At 46.6% G+C, this 24,207-nt stretch overlaps 6 protein-coding genes across 6 annotated transcripts; 5 read left to right on the top strand and 1 right to left on the bottom strand.

The window, feature by feature from the left end:
* Nucleotides 1-1,047: 1,047 nt before the first annotated feature.
* Nucleotides 1,048-2,111, top strand: F4822DRAFT_233919 (uncharacterized protein). Its single transcript, XM_051454184.1, has 3 exons — nucleotides 1,048-1,288; nucleotides 1,347-1,379; nucleotides 1,466-2,111. Exon 3 carries the CDS (start codon nucleotides 1,528-1,530, stop codon nucleotides 1,978-1,980), a length of 453 nt encoding a protein of 150 aa, XP_051316134.1. The 5' UTR covers nucleotides 1,048-1,288; nucleotides 1,347-1,379; nucleotides 1,466-1,527; the 3' UTR covers nucleotides 1,981-2,111.
* Nucleotides 2,112-6,856: 4,745 nt separating this feature from the next.
* F4822DRAFT_443215 (uncharacterized protein) lies at nucleotides 6,857-16,011 on the top strand (the record flags this gene model as incomplete). The annotated part of the gene is made up of 12 exons (XM_051463082.1): nucleotides 6,857-7,033; nucleotides 7,090-7,234; nucleotides 7,300-7,571; nucleotides 7,637-7,979; nucleotides 8,045-8,135; nucleotides 8,213-8,283; nucleotides 8,353-8,438; nucleotides 8,494-9,232; nucleotides 9,289-9,439; nucleotides 9,519-10,515; nucleotides 10,596-14,123; nucleotides 14,212-16,011. 12 exons carry the CDS (start codon nucleotides 6,857-6,859, stop codon nucleotides 15,370-15,372), a joined length of 7,761 nt encoding a protein of 2,586 aa, XP_051316133.1. The 3' UTR covers nucleotides 15,373-16,011.
* Nucleotides 15,903-17,658, bottom strand: F4822DRAFT_233772 (uncharacterized protein). Its single transcript, XM_051454182.1, has one exon. The coding sequence runs from the start codon at nucleotides 17,460-17,462 to the stop codon at nucleotides 16,248-16,250; it is 1,215 nt and encodes a 404-aa protein (XP_051316132.1). The 5' UTR covers nucleotides 17,463-17,658; the 3' UTR covers nucleotides 15,903-16,247.
* Nucleotides 17,659-19,274: 1,616 nt separating this feature from the next.
* Nucleotides 19,275-20,444, top strand: F4822DRAFT_401640 (uncharacterized protein). Its single transcript, XM_051457967.1, has 2 exons — nucleotides 19,275-19,888; nucleotides 19,946-20,444. Exons 1-2 carry the CDS (start codon nucleotides 19,573-19,575, stop codon nucleotides 20,227-20,229), a joined length of 600 nt encoding a protein of 199 aa, XP_051316131.1. The 5' UTR covers nucleotides 19,275-19,572; the 3' UTR covers nucleotides 20,230-20,444.
* A 311-nt stretch (nucleotides 20,445-20,755) lies between these two features.
* Nucleotides 20,756-22,440, top strand: F4822DRAFT_401639 (phosphotransferase enzyme family-domain-containing protein). Its single transcript, XM_051457966.1, has one exon. The coding sequence runs from the start codon at nucleotides 21,114-21,116 to the stop codon at nucleotides 22,263-22,265; it is 1,152 nt and encodes a 383-aa protein (XP_051316130.1). The 5' UTR covers nucleotides 20,756-21,113; the 3' UTR covers nucleotides 22,266-22,440.
* Nucleotides 22,441-22,577: 137 nt separating this feature from the next.
* F4822DRAFT_428691 (POZ domain-containing protein) lies at nucleotides 22,578-23,559 on the top strand (the record flags this gene model as incomplete). Its single annotated transcript, XM_051460953.1, has 5 exons — nucleotides 22,578-22,639; nucleotides 22,707-22,833; nucleotides 23,008-23,092; nucleotides 23,158-23,244; nucleotides 23,360-23,559. 5 exons carry the CDS (start codon nucleotides 22,578-22,580, stop codon nucleotides 23,557-23,559), a joined length of 561 nt encoding a protein of 186 aa, XP_051316129.1.
* Between the last annotated feature and the right edge of the window lie 648 nt (nucleotides 23,560-24,207).

Below are 24,207 nucleotides of genomic sequence, written 5' to 3'. Positions count from 1 at the left end.
TGCTAGAGCTGACTTTTTCTCCCCCGATGAAGAGCTTGTTGTTTTCGCCTTAGAATTGGACCGAAGTTCGTAACAATTCGTCAATCAATGGAGCTGTGAAGACCGGACATGACTCCGCAAGTAAAGTCTGGGTTAGGGGACTGCGCAGAGCCTAGCCTGCGGGGTGGGTGTGTGGGAGCCGTTAAGCTACCAGGGTACCCATAAGTTAGCTGATATTAAGATATTATGAGGTATGTCGAGCCATCCGTTGTAGAAATTCAGCGGAATCGGAATGTTATCCCATACGTAGACATAAGAATAATACCATGTAATGCAACCTGATGTAACTCAATGTAACTCCTGCAAAGTCTCCAATTAGAAAAGGGTATCAATTCTATGGCGGGTATACGGCTTGTCAAACAGATACTATTCCCAGCAATCGTATTGATTTTTAATAACGATCAATTTAGGTGGGGGTCATAATCTTTCGACTTTCCTCCATCATAGGTAGGCTCCATGCAAAAGCCTTAAATATTCGGCTTGTTAATAGCAGGCGTCTTGCTGCATCGACAACTACGAAGGCATGTCATATTCCAACGAATAAGGTGGGACCCCAAACATACCTATCCGGGATCAGCGAGTTTTGTTACCCCTCTTTATCGTCAGTGACATTCAAACGGAAATTTATTGGATTACTGCATCCTCAACCTTTGGAAAGGATTACTACCTAGATAGGCAAATCTTCCAATACCACCACGGGCCGAACTATTTCTTTATCTGTTCCACGTTTTCGTTCGCCTATATGTCATACCACGAGGACCGGTGGGGCTCACCTTGCTTTGCCTTGAGACATGGAAGATATGCAGTTGCGAATTTGGTGGATACACGGTTGCTTTACGTTTGGGAAAACCCTCATGCAGCTCGAGTAGTTGCAGCCGTGGCGTCCGGGGTCAATATGCTCCTCAGGCTCCCTTACATTCGGTATCAGAGTATGGCAAGTTATGCGCCGGTCTTCATATTATCTTATGGCCTCCTCTAGGTGTTTGAATTGCATTAGTAAGGGAAGCTTTAGTATTACTTAAGCCCGCTTACGGTATTAGCAGGAGCTTACAGAGCAATTCGTGACTTGTAGCAACAAATTAATGCTTATGAAGGCGTACTAGACGGACAGGGCGCATGCTGTGAGGTAAAGTGGTGATAGAGGTTTACAGGGTCATATTTGCGACAATTTGTTACAAATATTACCAAGATTTTCTTCGCCGTTTACATGAGGAAATTAATAATTCTGTGTTCTGAAAAAAAGCGGCGCGTATGTAAATAGATCGGGTATAAATGCATATTACCAATACTTACATAAGAATGGATAGGCTATTATCGATGAAGGACAAATGATGGTCTACGTAAGGATTTTACTGCTGGATGCTTCGCGCTTTGATGTTTGATATAAAAGAACTTCATGTATGATACTAACATGAAGACGTGGCAGTAACTGTAAAAGCCAGAATCGACACCACCTAGTCCTGAAAAGCCTCAAACCAGACGAACAAAATGTCGGTCCCACCAGAGGTTGCAGCTATCATTACTCGCAAGAAATTGTGGTATTGTCGCATTGCCGATACTAAACAATGGCCCGACATGGTGAAGATCGCCCTGCCTGGCGCGGAATTCAAGTTCTACCAGACTGACGGGTCTTTCATGAGTTTTGAGGGAGTCGATTTCAACTTCTCCTCGACAGCGGATTTCGTCAAATTCTACGGGGAAATATTCTTCCCTCAGCTTCAAACTATTCACCTCGTTGGGCCAGGTGATTTGGAACAGATTGGTCGTGACGAAGTCAAAGCAGTCTGGACCGTTGTCTTTCATGCTGGTCCGAAAGAATCAAACAGCAAATTCCATCACACAGGTGGAGGACACTATTACGAAACTTGGAAGAGGAAGGATGATGATTGGTTTGTCAAAAGCATCAGATTAGAGAGCACGTACTTCTGGTCATCTGAGTAAAGGCGAGCTAGGATTCTAGATTACACTGCAGGATGATCGGCGGAGCCTAGTTACTCTTATACCGAAAATCACTTAGGTACCTTATTGGCAAACACATATGTATTTGGCGACATCCTTGACATTTTCTTCTTTCGGTGAATTCCTCCGCGCATTTGACATCGATATACGCAGGCTACGCTTCACGTGCGATTTCGAGGTGAGATAGTGGCATGCATGAGCCTTACGTCCCACCTAGGTCAATACCGGTTGACATATATCCATTTTAGGTAGTCGATATTATACAGGGATCGTATGTGACGATCCAGGTTTCCCAACCCAGTGGGCAGGAGGACACAAGGAACAAGGATTCGACGGCCCGCGGACAGGGATGGACTAATCTGAGACAAATTGGTATTTGGGCATATTCTAATTTCGGGAAGATCGTGAGGGGTTCATCCCATCTTATTATATCAAAGCTATATAGTATGGAAAGATCTAATATAATCCTGATTAACTCATAAGCCCGATAACCTGTGATCTATCTCATATATAGATAATATGACTAACAAGATACCCAGGTAGTTACGCCGACAAGGACAGCTTGGCAATAAGGTGAAATTCGAATTCGAATGAAACTTGTAAAGAGGTAGCCGACCTAGGTACCAAATCAACATTTTTAGAATATACAAGTTGTTAGCCATTCTATCATAATGATGTCGGTGGTTTTATCCTTTTGGATCAGACGCGTATCAAAAATTACATGGCGATACGCAGGTGGCTTGTGGTTCACCTATGCATTCTCACAGATGGTTTTTGAAACCCAATCACCCATACCAGCCTTCCTTTCCCATGAAGCGGCAAGAATAACCCCCCCACTCATGTAAAATAACTTATTCATAACCGTATCAAATATTATACGGTGACAAGCAATGTTGCTTACGTAGAGAATCGCCTATCGCGTATTACCCCAGGTGAGTCGGTTCAAATAGTGGCGACAGGCGAGCCAAATGAAGAATGAACACAAATGTTATAGGAACATAAGTTGATTTTGGCATACTTGGTTATATAATTATTTTACAGAAATAAAAATTAGCCCTGGTATATAAACTGCGACGCTTTGACGTAGTAGTTACTACAAGGCTGGTCTGTTGCGTAACGAACCCTGGGCTTTCAACCTTAAAGGCCAAGACCATCGCATCGGTTTTGTGTGCCTGCCTGATTTGGAACGTCGAGCCCTACGCCATTGAAAGGATGTCGCAAATACATCTTAGTAAGTACAAAGTCAGTCAAAGCAAGAGAATACTATGGCTTCGTACCTCCCTTTTGGTGGGGTTAATGCTGAGGGTTTGTACAACCTCTTCGTTATATAACATGTCTATTTCGTAATCTGTACACATTCATCAATTTCCCTATATTAGTAATCCGGCATTACCAGAAATAATCTTTTTTCAAACAAAAAGCACAAATCATTCTTGTACTCCTCTTATGTAGCGTTCCAAACAGCCACTGGAAACGAGACCATGGAAACGACACCACCATCATCACATCACCAAACCCGTCTCTCGGGTCTCTACAACAGCACCATAATATATTACAACGCATATGCGGTGCTACGAGATGATGCTACTGTAGTCTATTTATATGAATGGTTCGCTGGTTCCAACAGGTTGGTTCATAGGAGTCTTACATCTTCTGTCAGATGCGTTGGTAGTGGTGGGAAGTACCGTTACATAACACCCAAACTCATGCACTGCCACCCCATATCTTGTCGAACAGTCAATTGTAACTGCGATCCTGCGCTTTGGGGTAGATCATATGTATACGGTGCATTGTGCGGTACTAGAAGGGTATACATCTTCGTTACTTGAGTTTTCCCTAAGCTATTGCATCTTGGTGTTTCTTTATTTGTGACGCTCTCATCATCCAGTCCCGGTAACTGTGTCTGTTTCTTGCGTTCATTTTTATGATCTTTTGAGATTGATTCAATGACTCTATATTGTTGTGTTCAACATCCCGGTTCATCCGATCCACTCCGAAACACAGACCCCGGGGAAATGGGTACTTGATTAGCGAGCGGCGCAGACGGGACGGGACGAAAGGACGATGACACCTAACCCTGGTTCTGGGTTATGTTGCATTGCCTCAGCTGTAGATCTTACATATACATTGAGTCCACCGCTGATGCACATATCGTGGGACATTTTCCAAGACATACGCTATTCAAATTATGGGATTTATGAAGAGGCCTGGTTTTTAGGCATACCTACCTGGTAATACCTGCAAAACCTCACGCTATTACCAGTATAAAATCAAAATCAGTTCATACCGTGTTCATTCTTTCATCGCAGATCAGGGCCTGAATACCAGATTAGGTAATCACTTAACCACAGATTTACGATATTTAAATGAAGTTACGTTCTCTCCTTTTTAATTCTCCCGGTTAAAACTAAAGGAATTATAGGCTTAAGAAAATTACTTAGACAACTAAACTCTTGTTATGATGTGTTTCGAGAATGATCTATTAACTCGAGTATAAAGGTGCCCAGGTAATTTTCGAAAATTTAAATTTAAAGCCTTTATTATTACTACGTTATCTAAAATGCATATCTACCACCCTAAATTCTTACAAGTACTGTCTATAATTTGCTTTAAAACGCGATGTATATGCTTGGAATATCAGTCCTTTTTCTCGCCTAACGGGTGCCACAAAGTCACACTACCTAGGTATAGAACATGTATGATGAAATGTGTGCCTAGGTTTGTTTAACATTCATTTATCTGAAGTACCTAGGTATTTCCAAACCACTGACCGAAGTTTTCGTCAGAGTATTCGTAAGTACAATTGATTTTCGAAGCTTTCGCCGTCTCCTGAGTCATTTCTATTTGAACGAAGCCCTGTATAATATTCTAACACGAATTTAGTGGTTTGTCCCGTTAACGCTGATATTTTGAAATTATCTCATCCCCAACTGACATAAAGCAATATTTACCCACCCAAGTAAGCGCCTTTTATTCCTATATAATTGACAAACTTCTGCCCGTTATATTAATTACCTAAGTTTTAGAGATATAAACTGGAATGCTCGACCCCATGATTGACATGGCTTAGAACTATTCAACCATGCGTTCGCTGAAACCGGTCAGAATTTTCAGCTACACCGCAATACGTCCCTAGGTATTCAGGTATGCGCCCGGGCAAGCATCGATACAGGTATCGGCGCATTGAAAGTTCCTTATTTGAGTTTGATAGGTCATTGGAATGCATAGCTTACTCTTGTATAATAGTTGCGAGGCCGTCATCAGTCACTTTGGACAGGAGTTTTACGTCTTCAGGACGTCTATGATCTTCATTGTCCCGATTTACGTAAGTATTAAACGTCAGCGGTCGGGTAATACATGTATCTACTTCTCAAACTATCCGACTTGATCCGCCCTGGGGCCGTTCAACTACAAACCACAAACCACACCTAAGTTCGGTAAATATTAGATATTGCGTAAGCTCAAACCTCACCGTCCTGTCGGCAATCATTAACCATGTTATGCAGATAGCGAAGGAAACAGGGTGAGAAAATAATAAATGTAACTGATCCATCACATGTTACTACAGCTCGACCGACCCGAGTGACGCCATGGGGGTTTGTCACAATGTATGTAACCACAATTTATAATCGGCATTGGCCTAGGGTATTTGTGCAGGATCCACATTGACAACACCACCCTGTATACTACCTAGGTAGGTACTGTATATTATAGCCCAGTAGTTTGGATCACTGTGGGGCCGGTCGATCAATGGGACTACATATGTACTGAAGTTTTTTTTCTTTCCCTTTGCATCAAGCAAGGGGAAAATAGCAAATCAAATTGACGGATCCAGACCAGCTCACCTTCCTGGATAAAAGGCCTTATCTACTCGTGTATTATATGGCCCTGGTGGAGTTGTCCCAAGTCTAGATTACAACGAATATATATTGTTGATTGTTGATCTTAGGCAATCCATTATATACTTGCTACTACTGATGATCCATTGGATATGACAGGGTTCTACCAGCAGCAGACTAATTGCTAGTTGCTTGAAGTGCTTCTGGCAGACAATTGAAATCCGGTCTAAATCACCCCATCACCTGGTGGAGAGAGAGGAGATAACCCACCCCACATAGGTCATGTCAGGTGTTACATGTAGTATTATTATAGGCTGAATCTTTGTATTTTTACGTATTGTTACAGTCCTGTACTTGCACTTTGCTAACGAATTGAGATACATCTTAGAGCCGGAGGAAGGACAATATTCTTGGAGAAAGTCGATACCTGCGCAAACGGTGTTGCGATATTAGCCACGGAGCGATGAGGTTTAATACACGTTTTAAAAGGTGTATAGGACTTATTTCCATGAATAAGCTGTCGAACCTGAGGTGCGTAACCTTATCCGTTCAACTGGGAAGCGATTGTAACCCTTCTGGAGAGTTTGGTAAAGTCTGATGCAACCTTATTGTTGGTTCTCATATTATGGATAATACCCCAGTAATGACCCATATGCCTTTAAGCGCTCATGCCCATGCTGGAAATAGTCAACATGCCAGTATCTATAGTTCATAAACCGGGTCTCCCATGGCATGTCCGGCCTCGCAATACTTTTGGTACAGGTATAATTCCTTTATTCTGTTATAACCAACATGACCGGCCTACATTTGGGGGTTACATTGACTCTGTCCCTGGTCAAGGGGTATCTCGCTTATAAAAACCCGTCCCTGAGTCCCAGCCCACCGGGTCAGCTTGCAAGTCAATGTACCTAACTTACCCATCATATCCAATAGACCCTTTCCCGTCTCCCATATATCTCATATATAACTGCACTATTTCGTTTATAATACTTTAAGCTGGGACTAATACGGGTCTAAACATGGAGACGTCAGGAGAAGGAGATATTGCCATCGTGGGGATGTCCTTTAAGCTCCCCCAAGATGTGGATGACGATGTTAGCCTGTGGAAGGTACTCGAAGGTCGCCAAAACCTGAGTACGAGCTGGCCCAAAACACGCATCAATTCAGAAGCTTTCTTTAACGATAAGCACCATAAGGTATGTTATGGAGACTTGACCAACTATGTGACCGGTGTGGCTTATCTTCGTGGCAGTTCCGTAGCGCGGGTGGGCATTTTCTCAATGCAGATCTTAGCTCATTTGATGCCCCCTTTTTCTCGCTCACAGCGAAAGAAGCGGCGGCAATGGATCCCATGCAGCGATGGACTTTGGAAACATCATACCATGCCTTCGAAAAGGGTGAGTGCAATAATACAATCAAAAGTGATTGTGAATAAAAACGATATTGATTTTGATGCCAATAGCGGGTATTCCTGTTGAGAGCCTTAGGGGTTCGCAAACAGCGGTCTTCTCTTCTTCCATGATTGAAGACTTCGCTAGAATGGTGGGCATGGACCCCGAGAATGCAGAACGAACGGCTGTCACTGGATGCTCCGTTAGTTGCGTCATACCCAACCGGATCAGCTGGTACTTCGATCTGCGCGGGCCAAGCATGCACGTGAACTCAGCATGCTCAAGTAGTATGTCAGCCCTTGATATGGCTTGTAAATCTCTATGGAGCGGAGATGCTACATGTGTAAGTTGGGCTATTTTTTGCCTCCTCGCTCGTGATGCATTGCTGACCTCTTCTCTATTTAAAAGGCCCTTGTCACAGGAACTAATCTAATTCTCGACCCGGGATTAACCCAATATCTATCTACCCAAAATTACTTATCTCCAGATGGAGTCTGCTACAGTTTCGACCATCGTGCGAATGGGTACGCGAGAGGCGAAGGTGTTATGGCGCTTATCCTTAAGCCCATCTCCGCTGCTCTGCGCGATGGTGACATGATCAGAGCTGTTATTCGGTCAATTGGCTCAAACCAAGACGGCCATACTCCTGGACTTACCCAGCCCAGCCAACAGGCCCAAGAAGCATTAATAAGGCATGTATATAATCGAGTTAATCTCCCTCTCGATAAGACCCGTTATGTCGAAGCGCACGGTAAGTGGATGAATAACCCCCCTTTTGCGACCTATCACGTGATCGTCCTAATAAACGGATGGCAGGCACTGGAACCAAAATCGGTGATCCGATCGAGATGAAGGCTGTAGGTGCGGTATTCCGGGAACATCGTACAGTAGAAGACCCTCTTTACGTGTATGTTTGGCTTCTACCCCTTTGGCCCCACTCGCATGGAGTGACATTGGTAGAGTATCTTCTAACGAACTGAGCAGAGGCTCTGTGAAAACAAACGTTGGGCACCTTGAAGGAGCTTGCGGTTTAGCTGCCATGATAAAAGCCATCTGTGAGTACCCGCAGGATACTACCGTTCGTCTGATGCATTGAACGATCGATTGCTAATGCTTATGCGAAGTGGTTGTCGAAAAGGGTGTCATCGCTCCGAACGCTCTCTTCGAAAAAATCAATCCCGCGATCGATACGAACTACTATCATACTGCGGTAAGTGACGAAAAAAAATCTACCAAGTTCTCTCGTACTCATAGTGCTGTTCCAGGTTCCGACCAAGGCTATTCTCTGGCCGACTTCAGGCTTGCGTCGAGTATCGGTAAATTCGTTCGGATTTGGCGGTTCTAACACGCACGTCATTCTTGACGATGCCTTCCATTACTTACAGTCTCGAGGCCTGACTGGGAACCATTCCACTCCTGAAATCCCAAGCCTTGAGTTGAATGCCATTTCTAACGGAATCTCCCACACCAATGGATCAACTAACGGGGTAGCACGCACCAACGGTGCAACACACACTAATGGAGAGTCGCATGCTAATGGATTAACCAACGGGAATGGAGTAGCTCACACCAACGGAACAGCTGGTACTGTTAATGGGTCTGGGACTAATTTACCTAAGTTGCTTGTTTGGAGCGCATATGACGAGAAGGCTGTTAAGCGCACGATGAAGGGTTATGAAAGTTTTTACGCTGACAAGATCTGGAACGATCCTGCCAAGCTCAACCAATTAGCCTTTACTCTAGGTGCACGACGAAGTCATATGCTCTGGAGAGCCTTTGCGGTCGTCGGGAATGACGGGTCGGGGGCTGAGGCTGTGAAAGCTTTACCGTCGGCTAAACCGATTCGGAGTTCGACGGAGGTGAGGCTAGTGTTCGTGTTCACTGGCCAGGGAGCACAGTACGTCAATATGGGCTGGGACCTCATAGAATATCCCGTATATAAGGAGACACTTCAGCGCATAGACGAGATATACAGCAGTCTAGGAAGCACATGGTCTTTGTTCGGTAAGCGGGTCCACGCAAGAATACAGTACAAAATGACTAACCTCATACGTTACTAGACGAGCTACGACGTAGCGAGAACATTGACAAGCCAGAATACAGCCAACCTCTGTCTACCGCCATTCAAATAGCTTTGATCGAATTGTTCAGAAGCTTTGGTATCACCCCCAAGGCTGTTGTTGGGCATTCTTCGGGTGAAATCGCTGCAGCGTAAGTAGAACTCCATCGCATCCCTTATAATGACCGATTCAAGACGTGCATGTTCCGTACTTACTTTTTTCGAAAATAGTTATGCTGTTGGCGCACTATCTCTGGTGTCTGCTTGCAAGGTTTCGTACTTCCGAGGACAGCTGGCTGGAAAGCTGAGGGCTGCAAAGGCTTCGACGCCCGGTAGCATGATATCAATCAATCTAGCTGAGAATAAAGTCGCAAGCTACCTCACAGGCATTACTGACGAAGCATTCGACGGTTCGGTCACAGTCGCTTGTGTCAATAGTCCCCTAAATTGTACGCTTTCCGGTTCCGAGGCGGCTATCGACGTGGTCAAAGCGCAAGCCGACAAGGACGGGATATTCGCGCAGAAGCTCAAGACGGGAGTTGCGTATCACTCGGCATCTATGCTTGAAATTTCTGAGGAATACCTATCCCTGATGGGCGAACTCGACGGAGCGGACCCTCAGGATCTTAAGGCAACGACACCTATTTTCATTGTCTCGACGGTTTCCGGTAAGCCTGCTCGTCCAGCCGAATTGGTCAGGGGGCAATACTGGGTCGACAACATGGTGTCCCCAGTTCGCTTTGCAGATGCTCTTCAGATTATAGCTAAGGAGTCATCCGCGCTGAAGACTGGTCTTGATATTGTGGCAGACTTGGTTGAGATTGGTCCGCATCCGGCATTACGCCGTCCAGTGCAGGATACGATCAGCCGGGCCAGCAGTAAGATCAAGATCCGGTATGCAAGTGCGCTGCATCGGTCCCAACCCCCAATTCAGACCACACTAGAGCTAGCAGGTCAATTATTCTGTCTCGGGCACAACGTTTCTGTGTCCGCCGTCAATCAACGCCGAACCGACGGGTCTCCCTCCTTCCTCATCAACTGTCCCGAATATCCCTTTGACCACTCACAAAAACATTGGGCTGAGCCACGTATTAGCCATGACTTTAGGCTGCGGGGTACGGTCAAGGGAGAAACCCTCGGAGCTCGTGTGTCGGATTGGAATCCCTTGGAACCTAGGTGGAGGAATTTCTTATGCACTGAGACCACGCCGTGGCTCGCCGACTATGTGGTAAGTCCATCTTCCAAAACGCAATGACTAGTTGCATTTTAAGATTAATGCTGATCGTCGGTGATAAGTATAACACTAAGATGGTTTTCCCGGCTGGAGGCATATTGGTCATGGCTATTGAGGCGGTATTGCAAATGGCTTCAGCTGACCGCACCGTTGCGGGATTCCTCATTGAAAAGGCCGACTTCATAAACCCCATTGTTGTGGAAGATGCTTGGGATGACCGAATTGAAACGGAGTTACACCTAAGACCGGTGAAGAATCCGGAAGACAAGGAAGACCCGACCAAGTTCGATATTGTCATTTATACGTATCGTGAGAAGTGGACCGAATGCCTCCGTGCTACGGTCCACCTCGAATACCAAGAATCCTACTACGCCGACGGCGGTGAGGAGAAGAAGCTAGCTGATGAGGGCGTACGAAGCCGATACCAGCAAGCCACTGAAGCGTGTGGGCAGCTCGTGGACCCACAGGCATTCTACCGCAGCGCAGCGGAGCACGGCCTTCAGTATGGTGACTGGTTCCAATTAATTCAAGACGTGCACTACGATGGCAAGTCTAATGCCATAGCGCGTGTTGACGTAACCAAGGCGAAATACCAGACCACCAGCTTGGTACATCCAGCCATTTTGGAGACCGCCTTCCAAGTGCTACGGATTAGCGCCGGTCAGCAGCCAGCCGCTAACGCTTCAGTCCATGTGCGCAACGCATGGTTCGCATTCCCTGGTTGGCAAAAGCCAGAGACAAACTCGATTAGGTGGCTGGCAAGTTCGAAATCGTCTGCTGCATCTGGAGCCGGCTTTGGGGAACGAGGTAGCCTTTATGCGTTAGCCGATGATGGAACTGTGTTATGCACTATTGGCGAGGCCGTGACAGCGACAGCTTCCAAGGGCGTACAGGAGAAGGAGAAGAAGCTATTGCATGATATCGAATGGAAGCCACAGCTGAGTCTTCTCGGACCTAAGCAACTTGAAGAGGTGTGCCAGGCGAACGCTTACGTCCAAGACGAGACAATTATCCTGGAAAAGCATCTCAAGATTCGCTATGCATTGGACCTTGTCTGCGTTCGGATGCTGAAGCAGATCGATCATTCCAAGGTACCCGAGTCACTCCGCCGGCATGCTGAGTGGATTGAATACCACGTTAGCAACCTACCTCCCGAGCGTAAAGAGGAAGGAGAAGCAATGAGTGATGCCGACCTCGAAGCTCAATTACGCGAGGTAGATGAGATTCTACCCGCATGGAGACTATACACAGAGTGTGCTCGAAGACTACCAGAAATGTTGTCTGGCGAAGTCGGCCCCCTTCAAGTTGTCTTCGGAGCAGACCTTGCCGATATTTTCTATGCAGCGCTGTTCCAAAGCGTGTGTGCAGATGGACGTTTTGCCCGCTTCTTGGAGCTTACCGCGCACGAGAACCCGGCACAACGTATCCTTGAGCTTGGAGCGGGAACCGGTGGTGTAACAGGACACGCCATATCGATCCTACAGGAACGCGAGAAGCGCACTGGGGCACCTAGCTTCGCCGAGTACGTCTACACTGATATTTCTCCCATGTTCTTCGAACAAGCAAAGAGTCGATGGCCCGAGCTCCAAGCCGAAGGCCGTATGAACTTCAAGACACTGGACCAAGACAAGCCTATCGAAAGCCAAGGATATGAGCCTGGCTCGTACGACGTGATTGTCGCTGGGTGTGTGTTGCATGCCACACCGAACTTAGAGCCCACCATCCGCAATGTGCGCAAGCTTCTCAAGCCAGGTGGGCGCTTGATCCTACTGGAAGTTATTAGCCCAGAGGATATCACCATCAACTTTATGGCTGGTTTGTTACCAGGTTGGTGGGTTTCCCGTGAAGAGTGGCGACCTCATTCCGCTTGTGTGTCCGAGGACATTTGGGAAAGGGTGCTTAGCGAAAACGGTTTCTCAGGAAATGACATGATCATCCGTGATTATAAGAACGATGGCTGCCACATTGCTAGTATCATCATTTCGACCGCGAAAGAAGATCCAGCGCAGATAGATGAGTCGAAACCTAAGCGGAGTAACTTCCTCTTGGTGGTTGACGAGTCGCCTGAGCAACAAGAACAGCAACGACAGTTGGCTGATTTGGTGCTTGGTCAACTTGATCTCAAGGGCGAACGGAAAGATGTCAGTATTGTTTCCCTAGACCACCTCTCGGAAGCTCTTATGGAGGTGACCAAGGACGACGTTGTCGTCTGCCTTGCTGAGGTCAACAACAAGCCTCTGCTCACGGCATTGTCGGAGGATGGTTTAAAATGTTTCCAGCGCCTGGCTATGCAAGCTACTAAATTGCTGTGGGCTACAGCGACGACGACTAGCAACGCACAGTATCCCGACTACAGCATCGTACAAGGCTTCTTCCGTTCAATTAGAGCGGAGCAAGGTAGTCAAATCGTAACCGTAGCCATAGAAGATGCCCTGGACAACGAGAGCTGCGCGTCCTTTATAGCTCAAGCATTCCAGTCTGCCTTTAGATTACCTGCATCCAAGGAACTTGAGTACGTGGTACGAGATGGAGTCCTTGTAACAGGCCGAGCTGTGGAGAACGTGGCCGGAAACGGAACGCTACGGTCTCTTCTTTCTCCACAGCTGCAGCAGAAGACCTGGGGTGAAGGATCGGCTCTGCAGTTATCGGTGGGCAGCGGCGACACTCCGTTATTCGTCCGGGATGACACCTACGACACCGATATTGCATCACATGATGTCGAGGTGGAGACAAGAGCTTGGGGTCTGAAGTTCCGAGACGCCCCAAGTGGTCAAAGCGAGCTGCCAGAAGCTGATTATGCAGGAATCGTTACCCGAGTGGGCCAAGAATGCGACCGGTCAATCCAGCCAGGTGATCGCGTCTCCATAGCGGCATTGGACGGCATACGCAAGTACGCCCGTGCGCACGAGAAGAGCATCCTCAAGATCCCCGAGTCCCTGTCGTTCGAAGCAGCTGTAACTACTCTTATTCCCAGCTTGACAGTCTACCATGCCCTCGTAGATATTGGTAAACTGCAAGCAGGCGACAAGGTTCTAATCCATTCGGCGGCTGGGAACCTGGGTCAGTTAGCTGTCCAGATAGCTAAGGCACAAGGTGCAGATATCCTCGTCACCACGTCATCACCAGAGGAGACGCAGTTCTTGGTCAGCAACTTTGACATCCCCGAGAGCCGGATTTTCACCAATCAAAACACATCATATTCGAAATCTGTACTGCGCATCACACAGGGGCGTGGTGTCGATGTCGTCTTCAACACGCTTTTGGGCAATGACAAGCTGCAGGCGTCATGCGAATCTGTGGCCACTTACGGTCGTTTCCTCGAGATCGGCCGCGCTAACATAGATGCGAATGTAGCGTTGCCTATGGCTATTTTCGCAAGGAATGTGACATTCTCGGCTGTTGATCTGACCAGACTAGAGCCTAGTGCTACCACCGAACTGTTGGAGAAGATTGTGCAGCTGTTATCCGAAGGCAAGATCCAAGATCCTCAGCCACTGCATAACTTCAGTGTGTCCGAGACAGAGCAAGCGTTCAAGCAACTACAGACCAGCAAGAACTTCGGTCGTGTGATTGTCACTCCCAAGGCCGAGGACGTAGTTCCAGTAAGTCAACTATTCCCAATCAGATCCCCTTTCTCGGGGCACTCTGTCTAGTCTATGACGTTGTGATGCTAATAAGCGTACTCTATAGCAATTTATCCAGGACAGGCGATCATGGACGTTCGACGAAAATGCCTCGTACTTGATTGCTGGCGGGTCTAATGGTCTAGGAACGACGATCATGAAATGGATGGTCGACCGCGGAGCAAAGAACCTGATTATCCCATCCGAATTCGGCTCTACATCTAAGGCTACGGCCGAAGCAGTAGCCGAGCTGACGGCGCGGGGCATTAATGTCGTCGCCCCGAGATGTGACGTATCGTCGGAGACTAGCCTCGCCAATGCTTTGGAAGAGTATGCCAGCAGCATGCCACCTATCAAAGGTTGCATCAATGCCGCCATGACCCTACAAAACTCCATCTTCCAGAACATGACGCTAGCACAGTGGGATCTGACTATACGATCCAAAGTCCAGACATCATGGAATCTGCACCGTCTTCTGCCCAAGGATCTCGATTTCTTCATCCTTCTATCCTCTCTAGCAGGTGTTACCGGCCAGCTAGCCAGCTCCAACTATGCCGCCGGTTGCTCGTTCCAAGATGCATTGGCTCATTACCGCATTACCCAAGGCCAGAAGGCGCACTCAATCGATATCGGTACTATGGTCGAGACGGGTGCATCCCAACCCCGGCGCGAATTCACCAATAATATGCAAATTGTCGACGATGCCGAGCTGCTTGCCCTATTGACCCTAAGCTGCGACCCCACCGACCCGCTCCCAACGCCGTCTGGAAACCAAGGCCAAGTTTTGTTCGGATTGCGTACCCCCGTTGATAGCCTGCTCCAGGAAGAAACTCCGCCGCCTCTATTAAACCGCCCACTATTTGCCGCCTTCTCTTACATCCCAGGCGCGGGAGCGGCCGCCAAAGACGGTAATCGTGAAGCTACGCAGGCCGACAAGGGGGCGGGAGTACTCTTCCGCGAAGCGACCGATCCGGTCGAACGTAAGGTGATCGTGCTGAACGCTCTCGCGGCGAGATTGGCGCGTGCCATGTCCATTCCGCCAGGTGATGTCGAGCCGACTAAACCGTTATCGAACTATGGTGTGGACTCGCTCATGGCTGTCGACTTGAAGAATTGGATCCAGAAGGAATTCGAAGCTTCGATTCCGACTGCTGGAATACAAGGTGGTGTGCCTATCGTAGGTATTGCTGAACTTGTTGTAGCGAGGAGCGCGGTGGGAAAAGCTTAGGGTTAGAGAGCCTGGGGAATAAAGAAAGAGGGGACGGAGAAAAAGCAAAATAAGAAGCACGGGCCTCGTCCAGCCATGTTTATCGTCGCCACCAAGCTGAGGGTTCCCCGCGAGGATCTCCTCAATGATTTTCTAACCATTTCAACCCTTTGAACGTTGGGCATCTTTCTTGTACATTCGATCATTTACCTATGCGATGGAAGCACGAGCCGTAAGTTATGATATCACGCGGAATCTATGGAATAATGTTATCTCTTTTGTTGGATGGAATCGGATGGAATCTAGTTCATAAGTATGCGATATCTATTAGGAAGAGGCGAACAATATGCTTTACGCAACAATTCTTCAGTGATATTAAGAGCCAGTGCAACCGATGTAGCTGGTATATTGGGAAGTCAACCTAACATTCCGGGCGTATTCGCAACTAATAAGTTATGCTGACGCACTGAGGGTACATTAGCAACCAATCATTATAGTGCAAAGCACACTGCTAATTATAGTGATTTAGAGAGGAGGCGCCCAGCAATGTAAAATATCAATTCTCTCGAGGATTCTAACCCTAGAAAATACAATATCAATTGACCGTCATAGTAGTATTCTCAACGATACTCCCACGAATCGTTCATTGACAGTCAAGAAACTCGAGGCACGACCTATGACATTTTACAACCAAGCCCTTGAAAACCCTATAGGTGGTCTCATTGACGTCGATAAAAAACGGGGCGACAACCAAATGTAGCGATCAAAACATCTACTACAAAGACAATGCGACGGGTTTCAGGCTAGAGAAACCAGCGTTACACTCTCTTATTTGATGTACAAGCAACCATGTTTATCCCTCCTCAGATGTACACAACTTCGGATTTCCTGCAAGTTCATAGATCCGTGCGAACGCGTTTTCGAGGCTCGTCCTTGATATCTCGAGCGCGTTTACGTAGCGAGATGTCAACTCCAACGTCGTCAATACCCTCCTCCTTGCTATCGTCATCGCAGTCATGGCATTCGACATCGTTGTGTTCGTCATAATCGCCAACCCCATCGCTTGCAACACCTCGGTCTTCGGTGACTTCAACGTCTTCGGTTGCTTCGGGACGCTCAATCTCCTGGGCATGTCCCGACTCCACAATATTCTTAGCTTCTTCGATAAGGTCAAATTCCTCAGCATTCTTCTCCTCGACGTCTCTGGCCTCTCCGATGTGCTCAACCTTCTCGGGACACTTCAACTCCTCGGTAGGGTCGGTCCGCTCGGTATCATGAGCCTCTTCGAGATAATCGTCGTCCTTAGCCTCCTCGTTGGCATTGTCGGCAACTTCTCCGTCCTTAACATCGGGTTCCTCCAAAAAGAGCTCGAATCCGCCGTCAAAAAGCTCTCGTATTCTCTGTTGGCAGTGTTCCGCTCTCTCTGAGATCTTGCGTCTATTATCATCCTCGATGGCCATATCTTCCATCATCTCCACAAGAACATTGTACTTCTTGTCTTGATGTTGGTACTCGAGCTGAGCCTCGGTGAGTGCATCATCCATGTCCTCGTTGTTGTCGAAGACAGTATCGTCCACAGAGCGGTTCGAAGGATAGTCCTCTACATCTTCAGGCCGGAGGTTGAATGGGTTGTCGCACTGCGACTCGCCGTCAAGGTCTTCACTGGGATAGAACTCGCGTAAGAAATCGAGCCACTCGTCCAGATAGACTAGGACTTCGCCTTGTTGCTTGTCCTTGTTAGAGTTTTGTTGATTCCATAGAGTCATGTTTCGGCCCCTCGCTCGAGCTTCTGTAAGTCCTTCGGCGAATTCTCGCAAGAATCCCTCTTTGAGATAGATGTCGTTTTCGGTCCAGGACACGGAAAATTGGACATGAAGCCACCAGGATTCCCAGCCGAGTCGCTCAATGGAGTTCCTCTTCGCGTAATAGACATTGAAGAGCTCGCAAAGACGCTTATCGACACCTTGCCAGACAGGGACGTTCGAGTTAAGGTTAAGGCGTAGCGCGGATTTTATAGCCTTGCCCCCTTCGTTGGAGCTCATCAACGGGAAAGGGTTGAAAAAGAACCCGGAGAGGGGCAGGAGAGAGTAAAGGGACCTGGTACGAGTCATGATGGTGTTTGGATGAATGTCTTTGTCCGGAGAAAAGGTCAGAGAGGATTAATTAATCGCGTCATACGTGGGAAAGTTGTTGTTTGGTTGAGGGCGAAAATCGCACAATGCGAAAAAAAGAAATCAAAATTAAACACTGTCGAATAACTTGGGAAGAGGCTTGAGAAAGAAAAAAATCCGGATGCCCCAAGAAATGCGAAGAATGGTGCGGGTTGAAGATCCCTAGGACGGATTAATTGGTTGGTAAGCTGAGGTAGAATGGAGGATATGAAAAGTAAGGAGGCAACGCGAGGAGAAAGAAAAATTACGCACGAAAAAAATTAAAAACCCGCGCGTAGTGGGAAGGCAGGGGTGATTTAAAAACAGGATGAGTTATGTTGGATACCAAGCTATCAGGCAATGAGTTGGAAGACCAGAAAATTACAAAGGTCGACAAGTCGCAATAAGAGAAAAGGGAAAAAAACAGAGTTGCTTGATGTTAGGCAAAAGTCGTAAGTAAAATGGAAGCGAAAAAATGAGGCAGAAAAGGAGAAACGAGTACGGATACAGATGTTTATAAAAAGAAAAAAAAAAAAAAGACAAAAAGGAAACATACGTCAGAGTTGTATGGGATATCTTGAGTTCTCAGAGTTCGGTCTACAGTAGCACCCTTCTTCAGGACGCTGCCCTGCTTTCCTTATCCTCCTAAAATTCGCATACCTGTGTGTGACTCGAACGAGTGCCCTTAAGAATCTGTACTAAGTACAGAAAGGAGAGACGACATTTCTTAGGACGGTCTGTGCTAAGCACAGAAGCAATGACTGCGGTCCTTAACCACTGTACCACGGGTACCAAACACTTTCTGAAAACCACTTACCTATCAATTATTATAAGGTCTGTACTCGGGGTAATTGCACAATTTCTCGCTCCTTCCCTCGTCGTCACTCGGCCGCGTGTACCCACTATATCGCCAATTCGTCGCCGCGGTTGCCAGCGTATTAGTACCGATAACCAGAACGTTCCTGCCAGATGAATATGTTTTCTCCATTACCACGGACTATCTCGCATCTTAACATTTTATGATGCTCTCATTGGTGCATCGACACAAATCTTTATAATATTATTACGCCCTTCAAAATCAATGCGTAGATATCGACTGGGGTGTCCGCATGGCCACCTACCTAGGTACCTTAGTAGGTAAGTGCTCATTCTTCTCGCAATCAATTAACCTTCTGCCATCCTGCCAGTCAGCTGAATATAGATGCCCTTTCTAAACCCTACCAACAGCTTACCTAGGAATTAAGACAATGGGCACCTAGCATAGAATACGGCGGATTTCTATTATATCTTCAAAAGATATATGTACATATCATCATCCAATCTTCTTCGGTGGGCAGCACCCCCTTCCCCCCCTTTTAAAAAATAATAATAACATGGAAATAAACCTATTGTTTAAGTTCCAACTACAATTTAAATTCAATTCATGGTAGAAACAATTTCATGGGATTGGCCTTGATAAAGACAAGTCTTTCTCTTCAATATGGCCATGCTACTTAGAAGCAAAAGAGAGAGAAAAACATAAAGTTCTGTAGTTTCTCCCGTAGTTCATGACACTCTGCACACGTAGTTAGAAATCGTGTAACTTTGGACGATGCATTTATCTTCGCCGCAAGGGTCCATTACGAAATGCTAACTAGGTCTAGCCAAGTTCAAACCTACAGGGTCTAGATCCTCGTATTAATATATAGATTGTGCGTGCCTTCTACGACCATTCAGATATTAGCCGGCAGAAGCGGAAGCTCTGAATGGAGGCGGCTTATGGACGTCATCCACAGTTGACGTTGCAATGTTCGCCTACAACCTAGTAGTGGGTATAGTTTTCGTATGCTCTCGCAATTATTAACCAAGTAACGTATGATTTTATTGTTATATTTAAGAATAATTATTGACAAGACCGTGGCGCTTACGACAACGATTATTATATAAAATATCATCAATTTCCATTGGCATTTTTAGTATACCGTCCCTCTCGCCTCGTTACCACTCTTTCTATTTGTGTACACCCTCACTCGTTATCCGCACGCACCAATTGGAATTTGAAAAGGAAAAGACGCCAGACACGACGGTAATAATGAAGCTTATCACGAGTTCCTTCGCCTTTCCTCTTGCCGTAGCTACGGCGGCGGTCGCGCCGCGCTCAGGTCCAGCCCCGCCAGGCCCTTGGACAGCAGGAGTCTGGAAAATCGCACAAGGAACGGATATTTTCTTCTTTGGCACGGCAATCAACGCGAATGGTGGCAAATTTTGGATCAACAGGGAGCCGAGTGCAGAATGTCCCAGTGACGTCGAAGGCCTAGATTGTTCTGCATATCCGGGCTCCGAGACCGTGTTTACCGGAGGAAATGGCACGCTATCCCTAAATGTCGCCGTCCCAGGGGGCCAGCAAGGTAAGTCTTTGGAGAACAGACCTGCGAATCCAGTGAGCTAAATCTTTTTAAAACCAGTTTACATCGCCGAGGATGGCTCCCTTTCCTACACCGTGCCGCACTCGGGAGCATTGCCCGACGGTGCTGTAGCTACAGGCTTCGCGCGTAGCCGAAGTGAGGCTTTTGGTGCTCCAGTAGGGTTATACAACACCGGTCGCTATTGGTCAATTTGCCCTGTTGGTGAGGGTGAGCCTCGAGAGATACCTTATCAGCTTTTTATTGGAGATTTCAAGAGCGACGGTTGTTACGGAACCGAGGTCAGAACGTATTCGGCGGATGGTGTCAGCGCTTGGGAATACTAATTGTTGAGTTTGAAAAAATATCCTTATTATCATTTTGAACTACTATCAAAGGTTTTCCAATTCGTACCCGTCAAAACACTTTGGGAAAATTGAGAGAATCATTTATTTTCGTGGCTGCTGAGCTTCCCAGACGACGATTCCTGGATTCGAAGTAGGCACAACGTAGTATTGGATGCATGCAACCAGCCCATCATAAAAACAAGTTATAATAGACGGAATAGTCACTACGCCGACTTCAAAAGCCAGCGATAACTTGTGTGAAAATGATTAGTCAGCAGCCCCTGAATCGTCCCCCGAAACCAGTGACATGATTCCCTGTACTAATCAAAACTACGTGATATTTTTAATATCATAGACTGCTACACTAAATCCTCCTATGTCTACCGGAAGATAAATTTGCAGCTCAACCACCCTTATCAGATAGTAATGCCGTCGCCTTAGCTTTGAAGGATATATGCTTACGTAACCAAGGGGTTCCAATTAAGAGTTCACTTCCGTCATCTTATTAAGAAATTTGAAGATTTAACCTACTTAATGATTGTTTTTTGGATTTACGGATGCGTATACTTCAATGGATAAACCCATTTCCAATCGTGATCATAACGTACTTTACCTATAGTACTTTACCTATAACCTTTCCTTCGATACCAAATTCCCAACTTCTCAAATTGCCGAAGCAAACCGTGCTGAACTCATGTTCGCATCCTACAAATAATCAGAAATCGGAACCTCACGGGCTAGCTTTTGACTTAAACTACCTAGGGGTTTATTGCTACCTTGACCTTGGAAGTGGGTAGTGTCAGGTGATCGCGATCCCTTTCTTGAAAATAATTGCTCCCAATGGTCCGCTTACTTAAGCATCCAACTACAAACCAACACGCAATATGGGCACCCCAGCCAAATATCTTCCCAAACACATTCCTTTGGATACTATAGATGAACTATTGGTTTCAATTGGTTTACCTAAGGCGGCTAGAATCGTACCTGCCAAGGTTACTGCCGAGTATCATTCCATCTATATGGTTTCGTTGCCTTCTAACGACATAACAACCCATAAGGAACTTGTTCTCCGAGTAGCTGGTCATCATCTTCCACGTATTAAGACCGCAAATGAGGTTGGCGTTATGTCATGGATTGCCAAGAATACCAAGATACCGATTGCAGATTTGGTTGCGTATGACGACTCGCGTGACAATCCCATTGCTCATGAGTATACCTTGTTAGCTCGCGTCACCGGAGAAACTCTCAGCAACATATATTCTACGCTGGATGCTGAACAGGTCGACGGGATATTGGACCAACTAGCGGACATTGTCGTAGAATTGCACGGCCATAGTTGGAACCAAATCGGTGGTCTCAATTTAGACGCGCAAGGTGAAGTTCAATCGGCACGAATAGTCGACGAGACATTCTGGACTGTTCCCGATCTTGGACTTTGGCCCGCCGACGAAACCGTAGATAGCCTTAACATCGCCGGACCTTACGAAAACTACGTCGACTACGTCTCGGCACAGATTCGCCAGTATATCCGCCTTATCCGAATCCACGACAAGCTTGCCTTCATGCGCGATGATATTCCCCGTCTGGAGGCATTCGTAGCTGCTCTGCCGTCGCGTAGCGCAGAACTGAATAATACGAAGTTGATCTTAGCGCACAAGGACTTGCATTTTTCCAATGTGTTGTATGACAAAATTTCCGGTCGGATTACCGCGATACTCGATTGGGAGTTTTCTGGTGTCGTTCCTGCGCAGCGTTGGGATCCGGTGCGGGCGTTTCTTTGGACGGGGGAGGCCGGTGAAGCGGGGATGGCGGAGAAGAGGCGACTGTGGGAGCTATTTACTTCCCTGTGTGAAAAAAGAAATACTTCGTTTTTTCCCCAACAAGTGGCGTTTGTGTCACCGCGGCAGGAAGCGATGCAGAATGTGGTAAACTATGTGCGGGCCATCGTAGAGGTTTCGCCAAGAGATCAACGGAAAGAGCTGGTAGCAGGCTGGAGAGCTACGGCGCTCGATAATATTGCTCATGTTGGTGCTTGAGAAGGTTTCAATGTATTGCAGATTGGAATCCAGCCGATGGGAATAGAATGGGAAAGATGAAACCGGCGTGAAATGCACGGACCAGGGAGCGATACGCCACCAATGCAGCCTCCCGAGACATATGTGATGGGTGCCTAATTTTCACGGCAAGGGTGGAAAAAACTTGAAATGACAGGTAATAATTCAATACATTTTATATACCGAGGTACTGTGCTTACCCCCATCATCTTAAAAGCTCCGGGCATCCCAAACGGCTGCACATCTTCGTGGTTACCTACCTAGGTGTCCAGGAAGTAAATACGGGTTCTCGACATGGCAAAGACAACAAAAGATTATTTGAACACGGCGGCTATGCTCAGCGAGTCTGGCAAAGAGTAGGTTTCAATTTAACAACATAATCGCTTTTTCGTATTGTTGCATAGATGTTGGCTTTATTTGCAGTCTGTTGAACACGTCTCTATTTTCCGACGTAACAGTGAAATGCGGCGATCGTACGTGGAAACTCCACAAAGCTATAATCTGTCCTCGAAATCCTTTCTTCAGCAAGGTCTTTAATGGTCGCTTTCAGGTGAGATACACTGGTGCGGACGATTTTCGACTCTGGCCTCCTACACGTATAACCGGTTATCTTTCGGATACAGTTCAGAGGTATCCATTTGTGGAAGCGAAAATATGCCTACCTACCAGATAGGCAGGTATCTAGGTATATGATAGAGCGAGGCCGCTGATTGTGTATTCCTAGGAGGCTGCCACTGGGGAGCTCACCTTAGTTGAGCAGAACCCCAAAGAGGTAGGCCAAGTCATTCAATACCTTTATACCGGGAAGGGTATGTTCGCGAGCCTCACCTTCTGGCATAGCATGGCATAAGCTAATCATGGAATTATGGAACAGTTTCGAAAGAAATATCAGAATCCTGGCCTATTGAGCTTTTCAAGGCCGCGGATTTCTTTCAAATAAAAGGCCTAGCAGACGAGTTATGTCAAATAATCAAAAAAAAGGCTGGACTACGTCGGCATTGGTATTTCTAAAAGTGGTAGAACTCATGGGATTTGCGAACCTCGGCGTTATGATACTCATGAACCCATCAATCTAGATAAGTTGTTCCCCAAATTTATCCGTGTTGCAAGATTCGCATACGGCGCGAGTTCAGCGGCGTATACTGGACTGCAAGAGGTGGTGAAGAATTTCGCTGTGTCGACTAAAACATCCATTATCAAGGACGATTGTTTCCTTGAACTATTGAAGGATGCCCCGGGACTGGCTATCGATATGGTCAAGGCTCTGTGCGGGTAGAAAAGGGGATATTAGTGACCAACTCACTAGATTTGAGTGATGAGTGATGTTAGAAAAAGGGTTGAGAGGTCACGAAATCAGGGTGGAGATAAGAGATGGAAAAAGCGCGTTCCAGAAGGATGGATCACTCTGGGATGGAAGGTAAAGGGAACTAACCGCGTTAACGTCTCAGTTACCGGGTAGCCATTGTACGAAGATAGTAGCGCGCTAGGTGTACTTGTCGATGCTACAGATTGTTTGAAATAAGGCGCGCCTTTTCTGCGTTTTTCTTATCGTTCGTTCTGCCACGCCTATTAGAGATGCCAATATCGATGTAAGATCTGATCTTACTCAAATATAAATCGCTGTTTTGGAACCAAATTATCAATTCATCTTGCCAGGAGACAGTCTTCTCTGACGGCCCTGACCAAAGGTTTGGTACATATATGCCTAACATCGAAATACCAAGAATCGCATCAAATTAACTATTAAATGAATAGCTTGCGACCCCGCGGAGAACCAAGAATACCTAGGTACCTACGGTAAACACTCGTGGTAGAAATACCTAGGTATTTAGATTGGCACTGGATATACAAGCCGAAGCAAGAACGACCGCTTAGAAGACGAGACCGGGCACCCACATACCTTCCCAACACACATGTAATAGCT

The sequence above is a fragment of the Hypoxylon trugodes genome, assembly GCF_022578975.1.
Source record: "Hypoxylon trugodes strain CBS 135444 unplaced genomic scaffold F4822scaffold_4, whole genome shotgun sequence".
NCBI classification, from domain to species: Eukaryota; Fungi; Ascomycota; class Sordariomycetes; order Xylariales; family Hypoxylaceae; genus Hypoxylon; species Hypoxylon trugodes.
The sequence above is the reverse complement of the archived record's forward strand: the minus strand, read 5'-3'. Positions and strand labels throughout refer to the sequence as shown.